Here is a 17936-nt window from a genome sequence, read left to right on the forward strand (position 1 = left end):
TGGGTTAAAATAAAAATAAAAAATAAAATAAAAATGGCAGATGTCTCACTAAAAACACCCGGTTTTGTCGGTTGAAAAGGGTTTCGAGGTGGTCTCGAACCGTGCTCTCTGCTGACCTCCAACTTGCTGCCAAGAAACTTACTAACCATCCACCTGCCCCTTCTCCTCCATAGGAGATCAGCTCATACAGATCGCATGTGAGCTACGTCACTATAGAAATGTTGAGATGATATGTATTTTGAAAATGTTCATATGATACGTTTTGTTGACATTTTGATATGATACATATTGTTGAAATGTTAATATGCTACGTTTTGTAGAAATGTTGATATGATACGTTTTGGTGAAATGTTAATATGCTACGTATTTCACGTGTTGAAATGTAGATATTCAACGCTTCTGCGGTTGTCAGAAATGTAAACTGCCAACGTTTTATTCTGGCGACCAGGCTGTCTTAGGACACACATATGAGTGATTTAAGTAAATTTGTTGCTTTCATCTATTTTCCCATTATAATTTCTTAATCTGAATGAATTTGGAATATGATATCAAAATCACCTAAATTAAGATATATAATCAATACAAACTGCTAAATTATTCTGTTCACCATCTTATCATCATCATGGCGGGTGATATACTGAGAGATTTTTTAGATTTTATTATTTTTATTGTCATAGTTCGGCGCGGCTACTTCTACATTTCAGTGGTTGTTGTAAACAGCTGCCTCTGTGCCTCACTGCAGGTCTCTGTCCACTATCATCTTCTGTTGCAGCTGACACTATAACATCACCTCCTGTAGGCTACAATAGCCTGTTCTCTCGTCTAATATCTCAGTGACTGTCACATCCCTCGACCACCTCCCACCAGGGACCGCTTTGCTTTAGAAAGATGCATCTAACTTCATGTCAAAGCATTCCCTCTTCATTTCTGTCACAGTACAGAGCTGCTCTAATGACAAGTCGTTGGCAGCTGTATTAATATTTTCTTTTTGTTTTGGGCCCCCTACCACTGACACTCATAAATTTGTTATGTTTTTGTCTACTGATTCCTGAAAACAGGACTTGAAGCTCTGCGGTGTGAAATTCTTGTTTTCGCTCTTTGGTAATATTTTTGTCACAAAATGGAGTAGAGCAGGTCGCCTTAGCATATGGCAATTTTAATAGCACTGATTATGCTAAAGATTAAATCTCTGGAATGTACACCAGCTCATGAACAGGTAACATTCATCAGGCTAATGAGAATAAGAAAATTTTCTTTCATAAGGCCCATTGTCATCCAAAGAGTCCTGGTTCTAGCTCACCTAAAAGAATATAAACGGCATTTAAAACACATCACAACACATACTTTCTCAACACAAGACAACTCCTACAGAAGAGGCAAGATCAAAGCCAGATTTAACCTGACTGGTGCAATGTATGAAAACTAAGATCCCAACCAGAAGTGAGATTGTGAAATGATTTTTGAAGGAGCACAGGAAATACTAAGTACTAGTATCTTAGTATTAGGAATAAAATCTTCAATAATTTCTACAGTTGTCTCCAGATGAGGTGTAATTCTGTCAGGTGTCAGAATTCACTGCCACTATACAATTTTGACATTAATTTGTGACAAGGTTTTCCTGCTGTTCTTCTGTCAACACTGACAGGATGCTCCATCACTTTAACTGTTCTGTTTTGCTTTTGGCATGTCATTACCCTGCCATTTCTGCTGGCATCTTATTATGCTATATTATGGTCTTTTATATATACTGAAAAACCAACAAGTATTAAGGCGTTGATTTACCAGGAAGCTCTGGAAAAGCTTCAGTGCCCCTTGTCATAGTGTTTTTGAACTCTGCTGGAGAGATGAATAACATTCTTCAAAAAGATATTCCTTTTTTTGGTGTTTTGATAATGGTGGTAGAGAGACCTGACTAACAGCAGAGGTTCAACTGGGTTGAGATCTGGTGACTTTGAAGGCCGTAGCCGGTGATTTGCACTACTGTCATTATCATCAAACCATTCACTAATCCCTTGTGCCATGTGTGGTAGCATCTGCATTTGTTATATTTGTCCACTCATTCTTTTTTCCTTTAGTCTGTTGTTTATCTGCATTTGATCTATGTATCTTCATCTCTTTTAATACAAAAAATAGAGCATATTCTGGTAAATACTGTGTTGTTCACTTTAAAAGCTTTAACGATCGAACTTTAATACTTATAATTAGGACATGTTTCATATTTGAAAATGATGCTCTCAGTTTGCATTTAATGTGACTGGGAATTTTATATTTTACACAAATAAAATGTATGCACTCAAGTGACCAGCAGAAAATGCATCCTCATCCTCATCCTTGAAATATTCAGGCACAGAAACCATCAATAATCAAGTCTGTCACATTTCTGAGTAATTTTGCTTCATCTGTTGTGTCAACATGATACAATTCAAAAACCACTCCTCCAGTGCAGGAACACAGACACAAACACTCTTCTATAGAGATTAGCAGCAGCTGACATGCATGTCTGATTAAATATTATTTTCTTTGAGGCACCTTCCTTCTCCCTAATAAAGAGGAACTACACCCAGCAGTCCAGTTTATATGTGGAGTTTGCTTTTAATATGCAGTATTTTGCTCCTGTACTTGTCATTGACTATCAACTCCTGTTCACTAACAAAGACCACGCTATTGGAACGGTATAAAAAGTAGTTTTATTTGGAATGTCGAGAGGGTTCAGGATTGCATGAGGATAGTGTATGGTGGGCGGGATGGGGGTTGAGGAGAGGGATGAAGTGGGTCGATTGCCGGGGGATGGATGGGATCTGAAGGTTGGTCCGGGTCGTGTACGGTGGAATGATGGGGTCGTGGAGAGGGATGAAGGAGGTGGATGGCATGGGGATGATCAGGGACCAAATGGAATCACAATGAAGGGATGAAGGGATACGTGTGAAGTGGTAAGATGTGCGGCTCATAGACGCAGGGATGAAACAAAAACATGAGGCAATTAAGCCGTAGGGAGCAGGCACATGGGGAAATACGACCTCACCCTAGCTACAGCTCAAGCAGTCTGTTGCTGCACCATAGTGGCTCTGTTGTAGTAGGCGGTGTTGTGACATCATTGGTGTGCGTCAGCCCGGCGGCGGACAATTAACCCGGAAGAGCGGGAGGATTTGAGCTGCCAGCGAGAGAGTTGACGGAAGTAGAGTCTGCATAGAGTTGGAAAGTTTGTCTTTAACATTGTTTCGTAGGAGTGGGATGACCGACTCCTTGAGAGCTTGCCGGAGGTGAGCAAACATCCGGTTGAAGATGTTAATTGCTTTGAAAAGAGCCGCGTCCGAGTGGGCCATTGCGTGGATGCGTGTGGAGCGTCTGGATCCCAGCTGATCAGAAGCGCGGGCGTGGGCGGTATGTTGCCGAGGAACGTGGATCACGGAGCACGGGCGGGAGGTAAGCGTTTGCGATGCAAGTGTGTCGTAGGTTGTGTGAGAACTGAGACGAACGGGAGAGAAAGGGGTTAGACAGGCTTATATAGGTATGCATGGATGATTGAATTAGTGAGGCGCAGGTGATTGAATTTAGTGAGAGAGAGGCTCGTGGTTTTATTCCTGAACCTTTGTTATAATAATAACTCCATTTAAGTCGGACACTAATTGTGCACAAACACCAAACACTGCATATCTTAGCTTGCATTTCTATGGTATCCAAACTACAGTATCTGTTAGTTGATCTGCATCATGTGTTAAACATGTTATTGATGTACTTTCATGCATCATTTGAGTCAAACCTGCAATATACCCATAGTTTAACTTGACTGTGGTACTTTACAAATGTCTTCGTCTTTCTTCTAGCTTGCATTGTTACTTCAGTAACAACTGCAGCTAATGTAAAGGTGCCTGTACCATACACACGTGTTGCTGCTACCCAGCTGCTCCAATCTCATCATGTACTGTAGAAAAGTAGAGCAGGTTGTAATTTGACATAGAGGAAATGGTTAGCAATATGACATGATTAATATGGCAAGTGTAGCTACCATGAAGTGTTTTAGCCCAAATGGGCTAATCAAACTTTGAAATTAATAACCGTGTGTACTCAACAGCGCAGCAGAAGCCTTCTCTCTCCTTGTCACTGCCTCTTGCGTTGACCTCGGTGGCTGCCATCTTGTTTATGCTGAAAACAATGGAAGTGACAGCAGCACCTGCTCACTTTCTGTAAGTACCTTAACACAGAAGTGAAGTAGCTTATTATAGCACAAGGAACATGTTTCAAAGTTCCTGGTTTTCAGATCAGTCTACCAGACAGAATGCAAAGTGAATTTTTGCCTCACATTACTCGCTGTGTTTGACCGCTGGACCACTTGATTTTCGCTCAAGTTGAAACATTTTCAATTCATTCGAATGTTTATATGCATAGTTTCAGGGAACTATTAGCCATCACGCCCACTCACTTTGTTTTGCTAATTTTGTTGAGCATTGTCTGCTGAAGTATATAAAGGTGCAGTGTCTAGGGGAGGGGGGGGGGGTATTTAGTTGGTTGCAATCAACAATCTCACTGCTAGATGCCACTAAATCCTACACACTGGTCCTGAACTGATAGTCAGTTTCAGCTGTGTGTCATTCTAAGGCTAAGCATTCTGAGGATTGGACTCTTGTAAATGCTTTTTACTTTTCTGTCTAGTGCTCTTACTCATCGCACTTGTACCTGGTCAGCTAGTTGAGAATTTGTACCACGGCTCTTTCAAAGTCACTGTCCTCTAACACTTGATTGTCTTGCCTCGGTTGGAAGTTGCTTTGGATAAAAGCATCTGCCAAATGACAAAATGTAAATGTAAAATGTATTTTTGTCAACTCGCACTGCCTCGGGCCAATTTTCATTTACTTGTGTCTTTGCATCAACTTTGTATGTGATCGTGCTGCATCTAAAATTCGCTTTGCGTTCTGTCTGAACACACAGTTATCAAACTTTTAACTGACAAATTAGAGTTTAGCCTGTGGCAAAGCAGCTCAACCTATCATGGGACATTTTTATGGGCTATAGATGTTTTCATGAGTATCATCTCGCTCTGAGCGCCTACAGCAGCAATGGTAAGAAGAGTACAAAATATCCACAGAGCAATACAAACATTTCCAAAAGTGCTTAGCAGCAGTTTTCTGCAAATTGCCTTTAAGAGCACAAGAGGGATAAATTAGGTGGACAAATTGGCCTCATATGTAGGCTGGAGGTGCATCATTGTTGGATCAGTTTTAGTGCTTCTTGATAAGCTGAATAACATCCACTTCGTCTTCACTAATGCCCCTTAATTTGTAAACAAGGCAGATTCCTCAGTGATCTGTGGCTTGGAACTATGAATATAAATGACTGATAATGTTGTCACAGTCAGCATAAATACTGTGTCTGCATTCTGCCTAGTTAGTTTTATCTGTAGCAGTCTCATCATGGAAGCACTTTTCAGTTCGCTTGGAGCCTTTGTACACTGTGAAACTGATATGTCAACCCCATTGTATTAGTAACACCGGAAGCCTCAGACAGAATATAATCCCAAACATCACTCAGACGCCACATCACTGCGGCTTTAGCTGTTGGCTCAGCTATCTCTCACCTGAGAGTCTTGTTCCTGTCTTCCCTGCATTGTCATACTTTCAACCACAAGACAACAAGGGAAATCTTATTGAATGGCTGAATATATTTTTTCAGTTTCTTTTCTTCTCATTTTGCTTCACCGGGTTAGCAAGGATATTCCACAGGGGCAAAGTAACAGACAGTGATTGTGTTATTACAGGTCAAAGTGCCTCTTCAGCAGGTCTCTTGCTGGCTGTGAAGAGAAAAGCCTTTTTTCTTCTTTGAAGACGACCCATTGTTGTAGACTGTGAAGATGGGTCAGCAACAAAAATTGTTCAAACATACAGTGCAGGCATCACATGTTGGAGTGTGTGTCAGGAGCTTTGTCTGTATATAGCATGTGACAACACCTCTCTCTCTATCTGCACCATGATTTTAACCTCCTTCTAATCTGAGACACTGTGGTCATGCTGTTACTTCTCTGTTACGTCTTATTAAACTCATAAAGTTAAGTAAATTAGATGAAGCGCTCACCGGTGTTCCAAAGTGCCTTCCTTTGTCATACTGCAGATATCTTAGCAACAGGACCCTTTGTTCTGCATACAATTAATCATGATCATGATTAATTGTATGTTGTTCAGTCTTAATTGTGTCATGGTGCTCAATACCACCATTAGATCAAGTGATATAAAAATAAATATAAAAGATATTTGGTGAAAATCAAATCATCGCCATCAGATTGTGCTGAAAATAAATACCTGCCATTGGTCAGACCAACAATTAACCTGTCAGTAGAAGGGGGCTTGATGGCTTAATGCACCACAGCAGGCACTAAATGTAGAGTGTCAATATCTCAGCAGATCTAGCCTAATTACTTGGGCAAGATGAGGTTATGATGCTGTTATTATGTGATTAATTGTGCAGCCTAAACGGACAGTATGAGTAGTTTTTTTCAAATGCTTAAAATGATCTGCATTTACGATTAACTGATCAACCTGTGCCCTCTATCACAAGCACAGTCTGAGGTTAGGTAGCAGGGGACGACATAAATCCTAAATCCAACACAAAGCCTGTCATTGGACAAACACACCCATAACCACTCAACATCCTAAAAAAGAATAAACTCACCTTGAGTAACTGTGGAAACAGTTTACCAAAGAAGAAAATGTGAATGGCGCCTGAAGAGTCTTGATGATGTTATGATTGTAACTGGCAGATTGCGCTGCAGCTGCTGGTAGAACTGGATCTGAGAGACTAGAAATGAGAAACCTGCAAAAGCACATGAATTGGGGAGTGATGGTGGGAGCATGCAGATGTTTGAGGCTACGAGCGGTGTGTTGTAGAAAAGGGAGCAATAACCACCACCAGCTAAATACATTTTACCCACCCCTAGGGGCTAGGGGAGAGACCTGTGTCAGGATGGAGATGGTCAGGCTGAAAGCTGCACTAATCAATATTTTTATTTGAACAATGGATCAAATGACTTTGTGTAATATGACAGGGGTCACCGGATGATGAACCCACAAAAAAAAGAGCTCTCCTCCTCTCTGCAAAGCGTTTTAGCATCTTTCAGCTAATTGTTTTAATTTTACTGGCAACTATTTTTCACTGCTGTCATCAACCTTGTTTCCAGAAACAACATGTAGCTGCTTTCAGCAAAAAAACCCAAAGCAAAACAAAACAAAACAAAAAAATCCTCTGATAAAACTACTATAAAACTACTTTATACCACTTGCCCAGCACCAAACAACAGACAGACAAGATTAGCGACTAGCAGTGGTGGAAAGTAACTAAGTACATTTACTCAAGTACTGTACTTCAGTACAATTTTGAGATACTTGTACTTTACTTGAGTATTTCCATTTAATGCTACTTTATACTTCCAATCCACTACATTTCAGAGGGAAATATTGTACTTTCTACTCCACTATATTTATTTGACAGCTTTAGTTACTTTTCAGATGGAGCTTTGACACAATGGATAATATAACAAGCTTTTAAAATACAACACATTGTTAAAGATGAAACCAGTGGTTTCCAACCTTTTTGGCTTTAGATGTTTTTCAAAAAGCAGTGTGTAGTCGAGGTCACATTTCAGATGTCTATGAGTTGTTAACAGCTCCACCAAATAGTGATTTTTCTCTCTAAACTTCTCACATGGTTTCATTTCAATAAATGTTCAAATGATCCAATATTTCACCAAAAATCAAAGATTAGAGAAAAAGTCCAAAAACTGAAAACAGATTTGTGTTTTTTCTTCTTTCCTCTCCCATTAATCATCAAGCAAACAAAATTGTGTTGAAAGATGCTCTTTCTTTATATAGTGTCTTTTAAAGTCCTCCTCCACTCAAAAATGTGTTTTTCTTCTTATTCCTACAGTTGGATGTTTTAACTTCACCTTGCAGAATAACTATATACAATACAATAATAATGTTTTACTTTCTAGCATTCGTTTACATGTGTCTACATAATTTTATTCAGTTTTACATGTTTTTAATTGATTTTAATTGTTTGTTTTGTTATAATCGTTATTTTATTACACTCACATTGGTGTTTTTAATAACATTAATTGTTCTTGCTACAATATTCTTATTATTTTATTTTCTGTTAAGCACTTGAATTGCCCCTGGTATGAAATCTGCTATATAAATAAAGTGACCTTGCCTTGCCTTACATTGCCTTGTCTAATCTATGTGCAGAGTTTGTTTTCACATTCATCTGCTGAAAGTGGAAAGTTTCTTTGCGCTCATTGAAAATCTGCTTTTAAGGAACCTGTAAGCATGATCTGTGACATCACAACTAGTTTGGAGCCAATCCTGGTCCAATATTCAACCTACACAAGTGTGATGTGGAAACTTGAAGCCTCCATGCAGAGCACATACACTGAGAATGGACTTTTAAGTATATAGTATAATAGGAGACATTTTGTGTCAAGCGGTTAAATTTCTGACATGTATATACACATGTGTGTACACAATATATATTTCTATGCATTCTGGATATTTCAGTGATGAAGCAGTAGATAATTGAAATGTTATGAAAAAAACATAGACATAGTTATATTTCAAAGCAGAGTAATACAGTATTTTAAAACATGTCTAGAGGGGATGTTTAATGAGTGCAGCTCCTAGGTTATTGGAAAAATACCAGGAACATCATCCACATAAACACACACACATACACACGCATCAGTGAAGGTGTGTATGTGTGTTGTCAGAGGCTCTTCATAGGTCTTTCAATCACAGTGATCTGTTGGGAGAGCTCACAACACAGGTGTGAAGTGGAGGAAATAAAAAGCCTGAGGGGGGATATGTGTGTGTATGTATCGGTCCGTCTTGTTCAATCTCTCTCACTCTCTCTGAAACGTTTTTTCTGTTTCTATTGCACAACCCCCATAAACCAACCCATGCTATATATAGAAATATTTATTAATAACATCCGAATGGACAATTTACACAATCTGCCTTAGTTTCATAGTACACCTTGTGTTTACAATATGATTAGTATCTCACAACAAAAGAGATTTAAAAATGACTCACAGAAAAATGATGCATGCATTGTACCTACAAACACAGAAGAAATTGTCATCGTTATTTGTGACAGTGTCCAATACAAAGACATAAATAATACTGGCATTAATTTGAATTTCTAAAAACAAACACTGGCTTATTAAAACAACTGCAGGGTGTGGTCTAAATTAAAGACAAAAAGCATGGTCCCCTTGCAATAGGATAGGGAAACTGCAAGTGTGTTTTTATAAATCTATATACTAATGTCATGGCAAAGGAATGACCAATTGCTAATGACGACACGATACTGAGTGATTACCTTCATTGTATGTTGGACTTCTTTCCAAATGGGAGCCTTCTGCAGTGACAAAGCCCCGATCAAAAAGGCACAAGGAATTTCTCACTGGTTTGATAAGAGTGTTGTTAGCCACACAAGAAGGCTTTCTGGAAACTATGCATCTTCCAGAGCTGCATCTAAAATGTCGTTAGAGGATAATTCTTAATAATTACTTTAATAATTTAACATGTTTTGCAGTTTTGGCCATCATCTCTATTATTTATGGTAATAAATAATAGAAATATGGTAATAATAGACCTGACTCTGCCAGGGTCCCTAAAAGCTCCAGTTTCAATGCATGTTGACTAGTTGTACATAATTTGATTAACTGCAAATTTGTGTAGGAATTTGCAACAATTAAAGCTGCACTAACTGATATTTCATGCTAATAATCAAATTACTACTTGTAATGTAAAAGCTCACTGATGATGTAAAAACCACTGAAATTTACCACCCAACTCTGTAGTCCCTCCTCATTCTATGCAGAACATTTAAGTGTCTTTAAGCTCTCTGTTTTGTTTTTACAATCCGCAACTTTACTGTTTTGGTTTAGTCTCGCGGCTCTCATCAACCTAATTTCCAGCAGCAACAAAGCTTTAAAAAACCCACTGTAAACTACAGTACTTACCTAGCACCAAATGTTAGCGACAACATATGGGAACATTTAGCAGCTTTAGCAATTAAAGCACAAAATGTTTCCCTAAGGAGTTGGTGGAGACCAAACAGAGCTAAAAGAGAGTGAATATTGGACTTTCATTTGTCAAAAATGTTTGCAATAACACATCAATGTTTGGTTTTGCCGCCCCCAACTGGCCAAAAAAGTATGAATGATGATTCTTTAAGTACAAAATTAATGCTGCTTTAAGTATAATATAAATACAGGTGGATCCTGCATTATTACCTAACCTTTAGGCTGTGCCTTATAAAGGGACCCCTACTTCAAAATCTAGATTTGTTTAGCTTATATTGAGGTCACATGGGTGCATGTTCCTAAATTAACTTGTGTTTAATCAAACTGCCTCAAGCAAACTAAAACATATAAAACCTGCACTGCAAATAGCACTGGTTGGTCATTGAATCTTTTAACTTGGTGAGAACAACTGTCATAACTACAAAATAATATCCTTGTTGTTATAAACTAGAATTATTCTTTAACTCAAAAGGCCAAGAATATCAGTGAGAATCATTAGCTGTCATACTTAGAGATTAGTATTTGATGATGTTGCCTTCAAAGAGATCAGCGGTCTATTGCCATATAAAGATGCCAATTTCAACACAGATGACGACTATTATGCTTGCATTTTCTTTATTTTGACCACACCCTGTTAACAAAGTATGACAATTTAACATGCAATAAATAAAACACTTTTTGTTCCCTCTGTCAGCTGCTTTACACATTCATGGAGAAAATCTTCAGTTTACATCTTTACAGGAAGCATTCTATGAGAAAGTCACCCATAAAGTAAAACTAAGGTTTCTAAGAAACTAAGAAAATCTCATTTGTTCATGCCTGTAAAAACCAAAGCAAATGTTCAAAAGAGCTGAAGCTTTGTTGATTTGAACAGGAATGTCCTCTCTGTCATTTCTAAGCATGTAATCTCACCTTTCTAACTCTTACTGTAGAGCAAATACTGTACTATGGTAGTTGATCACAAATCGACAGTTGTAGCTTCACACGTTTGCCTAAAAATTAATGATTTTGGTCCACAAACTGTGATTTGCTAAAAAAAAAAAAAAAAAAAGAAAGAAGAAGCTTGATCTGTTAGATAATCTCAATCTGTTAATACTTTCAGTTACAAGTCAAAATGATGAATGAAAGTACTGTCGTAGTTCACTTGGAATGTAGTTAAGTGGTTTTTGGTTGTGAAGACACAAGAAGAATTAAGAAGTGGGTATTAACCTTTGCTGCAGTCTCAGCACACTAAAGCCTAGTTCAATCTAAAGACACATCAGTTTGAGTAATGGCTTATAGCTGATGTTACTACTGTAGTCACTTGTTAGTCAAACCTTATACTGTATGTTTTAACATTTCAGTAGGGCTATCTGCAGGTCATCATTCTACCACCCTGAGGCTCTGTGTGTGTTTGTGTGTGTGGTGTGTGTGTGTGTGTGTGTGTGTGTGTGTGCGTGTGTGTGTGTGTGTGTGTGTGTGTGTGTGTGTGTGTGTGTGTGTGTGGTTATGGTGATGGTGGTGTCTTCAGGGAATTGGTGGATCCTCCTTGGCTTCCACTCCCCGCCGCTCCCTGTCCAACCCACTGGACCAAAACAAAGAGAGAGAAAGAGAGAGAGGTGGGGGATCATCCAGCTAGTTACAAGAAGAAGTGAAACAAGAGTCTAGAGTCTACCAAAGTTTTGGATTGAATGAAAAACATAATGATGCTATGCTATTTTTAGAATCTTAAAGCTTCACTAAAAATGAGTTGGTCGATCTGAGGGTGGGGTAGGGCTACATGAAAGGTCATGGATGTACATGGCAACTGTCATGTCAATCTGTCAAACTGGAACAGGGTCACAGATTTATAATGATAACTGCAATTACATTGTTACTTTAGCTGTCCTTGTTTTTTGATGTGAGAGGTTATTATATATATATTATAATATATATATTATTTTTTATTTCTTAAATTGTGGTGATGTGTTTGTGGGTTTCAGGATTGCATTATTTAGTTTTTATGTTGAATGTCTTGTGCTTCTCTATGTTTCTTTCATCTTGGGACCATGTTGGAAATAAGTGTTTTCACTTTAACATGTTAGCCCTTGGAGTTTGTTTTTTTTGTGTGTCTGATAATCCATAAATAAAATCAATTAATCAATTAATCATGTCTAACTACAAAATATGTGTGTAAGGTTGAAATGTTTGTGATGAAACATGTCATCCTCTGGGGACTAGGCTGAATAACCAACTGGGCAATGAAGGTAATTGTCAGGCCGTGAGAGACCACAGAGGCCCCAAAAGCAGAGCTTCACTACATGTAGTTGCACATAATTTGATTAACTTGATGAATCCACCTCACTTGCAAACCTGTATAAGCTGTAGAACACTGTAATGTATGTAAAGGTTTCACTTTTGGCAAGAACGGGGTTACTCGCAATGCCTCAAACTACCTGACACAAAAAACTGGTTGTTTGCTTTGGGTGTATGTTGAACCTGCAATGTGTAGTCTTGTGTTTCATGGGAACCTGGGGGCAACAGGGTACAATGGAGAGAGGACTGGAGATTTGTGTTTCAATAGGTGCCCAACAACAAATTTTTGCCCTGGGGTTCCCCTAACAACTATGTCTGGGGAGCATTTTATGTTCAGGAAATTTAATTGGAATTCACAGCTAATTTGCTTTTCCTCTTCTTTTTTTTTAAAGATATGTTTTTTTGGGCATTTTTTCCTTTAATTGAGAGCTGATAGTGGCGAAGCAGACAGAAAACAAGGGTGAGAGAGAGGGGTATGACATGCAACGAAAGTCCCCAGGCGGTGTCCTAACCAGGGATATTGCAGTTACGTGGCATTTGCTGTAACCATTCAAACACCACGGTGCTACAGAATTCACCACTAATTTCAATTAATTTTTTGAAAATATGGTAATTAATGTTTGGGATATAACGACATGGACAAATGTTCATTCTGAAAATAAAAACCAAATTAAATGGAAATTTGGAGTGTAGGTTCAGAGATATCACTGCCCAAAGTAATGTTGGACCAGGATATTTCCAAACCTACTCTGCGCATTTCCATGTAATTTGGTACTGACTGACTTGTAACACAATCCTTTAATGTGACTCAGACCTACAAATATTTTAAAATCCAGGGTGAATATGTATGAGCAGCTTATTGCTGCTAAAGGTGGGTGAACCTGTCAGAGCAATTAGACATACAGTCCAGGTGTCATGTCAGCCATTCAGGTTTTTCTCTAAATAGATCACAGTCAAAGTAACAGTAATAACAGCTTGTACCACCCACCATACAACCATAGTACACTATAAGATTAAGTCACCAGGTTGAAACCTCTAAAACTTACAGTATTGAACTATGTTATACTGAAAGGTGTTTCTAATATATTACCTAGCCCTGTTGACATGCAGGAAACACACTGCCAGCCATTAGAGCACAGTGTACCTTCTTTTTTGTCACATATTCAGTGATTTTCTGTTCATGTTCACTGATTTTCAGGGCTTGGGGTGATAGATTATGAATGCAGCAGACCTTCTTCACAAACATTTTGACATGTCACAGCAGAAAAAAACACAGGTGTAATTGATAACATAATAGGTGTCATGGGACAATTGATTAAACTGAGCCACCGTTAATGTTATTAGCTACTCCCGTGCTTTTCCTTCTAAAGGCCTGGTCATCCCAGAAAGTGGCAAAGCAAAATTCATCTGCATGTCTTTTTGAAATATTTGGGTCTCAAACCTTGGTGACGTGGTGACTCACAGGGCTAGTTGGTAAACATTTGTAGCTGGTGAGATAAGTGCTAATATTCTAGCCAAAAGGGACATGCTCCCAGAGCTTTTTTCTATTTTCTCTGTGCTAGGCAAGCTTGCTAACTGCTTGCTTTCAGTTAGCAAGCTTCTTAGCTTGGTTGCTAATGGACGTAAAAGACAAATTTCTACCATTGACTGGGATACTCCTATAGGTACAATAAAAGTGGATGGTGCCAGTAAGCAGTGGATGTATGAAGAGAACTGGATACAGCACTGGAGTCGGGGCTCCATTCGTTCAAGTTGCTCAGTGGCGCATGAAGCCAAAAAAGCCAATTCATGCTGTAAAGAAAGTACCTGGATGAAAATACTGTGCACGCTCTATGGGCCACATGCGCCAACAGCTAACTTCCAGTTTAGCCCTAATGGATCAAATTCTGATAGAGAAACGGCTCATTTTGTAGGGTTGTGACGCTCGAAAAATGTATCCACTGATTTACAGATGTCACTTTCACAATGTAAGTCTGTGGGGAAAAAGTCTTTTTGGGCCAGTGTGCATCACATGATGTTGTAAGTACACGGTTTGGCCACAATGTCAAATTTGCTTTAAAGGCCGGCGCTGTTCCTGTATCCAGTTCTCTTTATACATCCATGCAGTGAGCTATTATAGCTTCCTCCATTTTGGATTTTCCCCTGTTTCCTCATAAGTCTGCACTGTGAAGATGATTTTGCTATTAGTGAATATTTGCAGGGCAGTTTGCAGTTTACCAAAGTTAAACTCAATGTGAAAAATTTGCATGGACTTACTGTGCGGATCCACTAACACATTGAGAGGGATTGATTTCACCAAGAAATTTTTGCCATTTTAAATGCTGGTTTGACCTGGCCTTAAGACCAGTTCAAATTTCTGCTGTGAAAAAAATCTATAAACAGCACTGAACCACCTCCTGTCAGAAATGCTACAATATTTATTCAGTATATTTATGCTCAAATGGTTACCTGATATTACACCTGGATTCAACCAAAATAGCCTTTGTCTTTGTTTTATTCTTGAGAGTTGATTGATGACTTTGATCTGATCCTCTCTGATCTGAATTTAACGTTGCCTTTTACAGGTTGACTGTGCAGGTTACCATGGCGATCTACTCTGGTTTAACCTGAGCCAGCCCTGTGAGACTGAAAAGCCAGGGATATGAGCTCAAAGTTGGCTTGCAAACACACACACACCTTGCTTTGTGAGGGCGGCCCCTGCCATCTGCCTTTCTGTTATTCAACCACTCATTCATGTGACAAAGTGGAAGCAACTGAGTTTTCTGCCTTCTCCACTTCCTTTGCTTTCCGCTCAATAGCATCAGAACTAGCTTGAAATGACTGGGGAATTCAAGAGCATTTTGTTGTTGGTCCTGGTGTGTGTGTGTGTGTGTGTGTGTGTTTACAACCCCTGGCTGAAGAGATCAAGTTGGTGAATTATTAATGCGCTCAGTCTGTGGTCAGAGGGTCAGTGAGGCTTACTCCAACACTTCAGAAAAGCAATAAAAGCCGAAAGTGGATAAGAAAACTGTGTGCATGTGTGTGTGTCAGAGACAGTATGCTTGTATGTGCGTGTGTGTGTGTGCATGTGTGTGGGCGTAAGAGACAGCATGTTGCATGTGTTTGCATACGATGAAGTTAATCTATTTTGCTTTTACGTGTGAATACGGTATGCGTGTATATCACTATCTGTACTTTACATAGATAGGTGTGCATAATTGTGTGTGTGTGTGTGTGTGTGTGTGTGTGTTTGTGTGTGTACGACATGTCCAGTGGGCCAGCTAGGTCCCCTCAGGAGTTATGTGTGGATCTTTTGAGGAAACACAAATAAGCCATTAGTCAGGATCTCAGGCCGTACTGCTGTAGTCCAGTGTTGCTTATAATGGCCTCAGATAAGACACTGCTAATGGAGAGTGCATGTGCGTGTTTTAGCGCTATACAAATGGCCCTAGAGACAACAAGAGAGGTCTTCTAGCTTCACCACTGCTGGCAATACCATTGTAACTGACCTCCCACCAATACTGCAAGTCCTCTGGTAAACACAATGTGACAGCTAGTGCTTCAGTTACTTGCACAGCTTGATGCAGTGCTCAGTAAAACACCAAGTGTTTAACTGGGAGGAGTGGGAAGAATGCTGATGTCAGGATGCAACTAAAAAAAAAAATACCAAGTTGACTTATGGTGTAAAAAGAGCTTCAACAGTGTGCACAACCCTTAAAAAAATCCTATTGGACTTTCTGTCTCCTGTTGCTCCTCTCAGTAACCCTCACTGAGTACACACAGACATGCACACACAGACTAAGAGGCAGATCATTCACAGCTACCTTACTCTCTTACCAACAACAATGGTGGTCAGAGGAAGCATTCTAAAAGGGGGAAAGCTTAACTTACTTTTTGTGTGTAGGGAGGTTCTATTTTTTAAAAAGTACTTCATACTGTTTTGAGTATCATTATGATTTGTTACTTTATACTGCCATTTTTATTTTGTTATGTATTTGCACCAAACAAGATGTACGTTTCAGTTTGGCCACGGGATGCTAAAATTATCAACTATCGCTGCAGTTCCCTTCAGCTTTAAGGAACATTTTAGTGTCTTTCAGCTCACTGTTTTGGCTTCATGGCCAACAGCTTTACTATTTTGGTTCGGTCCGACTGCTCTCATCAACATTGTTTCCAGTCGTAACAGACAGCTGTTTTCAGTGAAAAAGCTCAAATAAACTGTACATCTGAACACTAACTGCTCAGCACCAAGCTGCAGACAAAGTTAGCAACTGGCTGGTGAACTCAGTGGAGCATTTAGCAGCTATACACTTTTCGCAGGAGTTGGTGGAGCCCAAAACAGAACTAAAAGGAGAGTGAATATTGGACTCGTTCCACTGCACCTAACCCACCTAAAAATCAATTAATACTGCTTTAAAGACTTAAAAACTTATGGTTACACAGTTCTAAGGCAGGACAGTATGTGCTGCAATGACATTTTTTTAACCTTTTTAAACCTTTATTTATTCAGGGGAGTTTCTCTGAGAATAATGTTCTCTTTTTCAAGAAAGCCCTGATCACATTAACACAGTTAAACATTCATACCTGGAAGCTGCCCAGTACAACTACAGTCTGATCTGCTGGCCACTGAGCAGCTCCACTGGAGCAGTTGGGGTTAAGGGCAGCTCAGTGGTGGTAATGAGGGAGGGCAAGCACTGCTTCTTCACTCCACCCAGATTTATCCTTCCAGTCTGGGGGATTGAACCTCGACCCTATGGTCACAAGCTCATTTGTCTAACCTTTAGGCCACCACTGCTTCAGGTTATCATCGAGTGTGTTGTAAATAAAGTACTGGTAGCAGCCATCATTGTCAAGAATTAGTATCACTTGCCAGTCACTTTAGCCAGTCATCTGGATGGCAATATAATCTAAACAGATACTCATTATCCTTTAGTTGGCCTGATATCAGATGGAAATGTCATCAGGGTAGCTGAAGAAAATCACTGACATGTTCATTAGAGATACAGTAATATTCCTGGGGTCCTTAGCCTCTCTCGTAATGAGCATCACCAGACCCCCTCTGGTAAAAAAATAATGATGTCTAGAGAGGGCTTACGTCAATGCTCTTCATCATCACTGTTAATAGCTAACAAACTAACTTCCAGCTACCTGCTGCCCATTACATTTAGAAAAGAATGCTAAACATGCCAACATGTCTCTGAGTATAGCTAAAGGAAATATAGAAAGTAAATTAAATTCTTCAAAAGAGAGAAAAAAAACACATAAGCGCTGGCAGAGGCCAATGCATGTCATCACTGATGCTTTATCTGGACAATGCTCCATTTTGAAGCGTTTTATCTCCTGACCCCTTCAGCTGAATACCAGTAGATGTAGCTTTGACAAGTCAACATGAATTTATATGAATCAGTCCAGCATCTGTTTTAGCGTGCTCTGTTTGTTTAATGAGTGTGGGCTGGGAGTTCAGAAATAGAAACAGCTCTGTGAATGTAGCCACCTCTCTCTGTCTCTCTAGGTGCCTCTGTTGTGGCAATCACAGAAAAACAAGTCAAGTATACATGAGGGTTATGCAGTATTTTTGTTATGTAATTGTTTCCTTTCTTTGTTTTTTTTTTCT

At 39.2% G+C, this 17936-nt stretch overlaps 1 protein-coding gene and 1 long non-coding RNA gene across 2 annotated transcripts in view; one reads left to right on the top strand and one right to left on the bottom strand.

The window, feature by feature from the left end:
* The first annotated feature begins 3102 nt into the window (after nt 1-3102).
* Nucleotides 3103-7310, top strand: LOC122986047. The gene is made up of 3 exons (XR_006404233.1): nt 3103-3423; nt 4073-4184; nt 5753-7310. It is a non-coding gene; the product is annotated as an uncharacterized LOC122986047 (long non-coding RNA).
* Nucleotides 7311-8794: 1484 nt separating this feature from the next.
* The window catches only part of syt9b (synaptotagmin IXb), a 52702-nt gene continuing 43560 nt past the window's right edge, over nt 8795-17936 (bottom strand). The window contains exon 8 of the mRNA XM_044357876.1: nt 8795-11633. Coding sequence (XP_044213811.1) covers nt 11556-11633 — 78 coding nt within the window. The 3' untranslated portion in view covers nt 8795-11555. The remainder of the gene's footprint in view (nt 11634-17936) is intronic.

The sequence above is a fragment of the Thunnus albacares genome, chromosome 7 (assembly GCF_914725855.1).
Source record: "Thunnus albacares chromosome 7, fThuAlb1.1, whole genome shotgun sequence".
Classification (NCBI taxonomy): Eukaryota; Metazoa; Chordata; class Actinopteri; order Scombriformes; family Scombridae; genus Thunnus; species Thunnus albacares.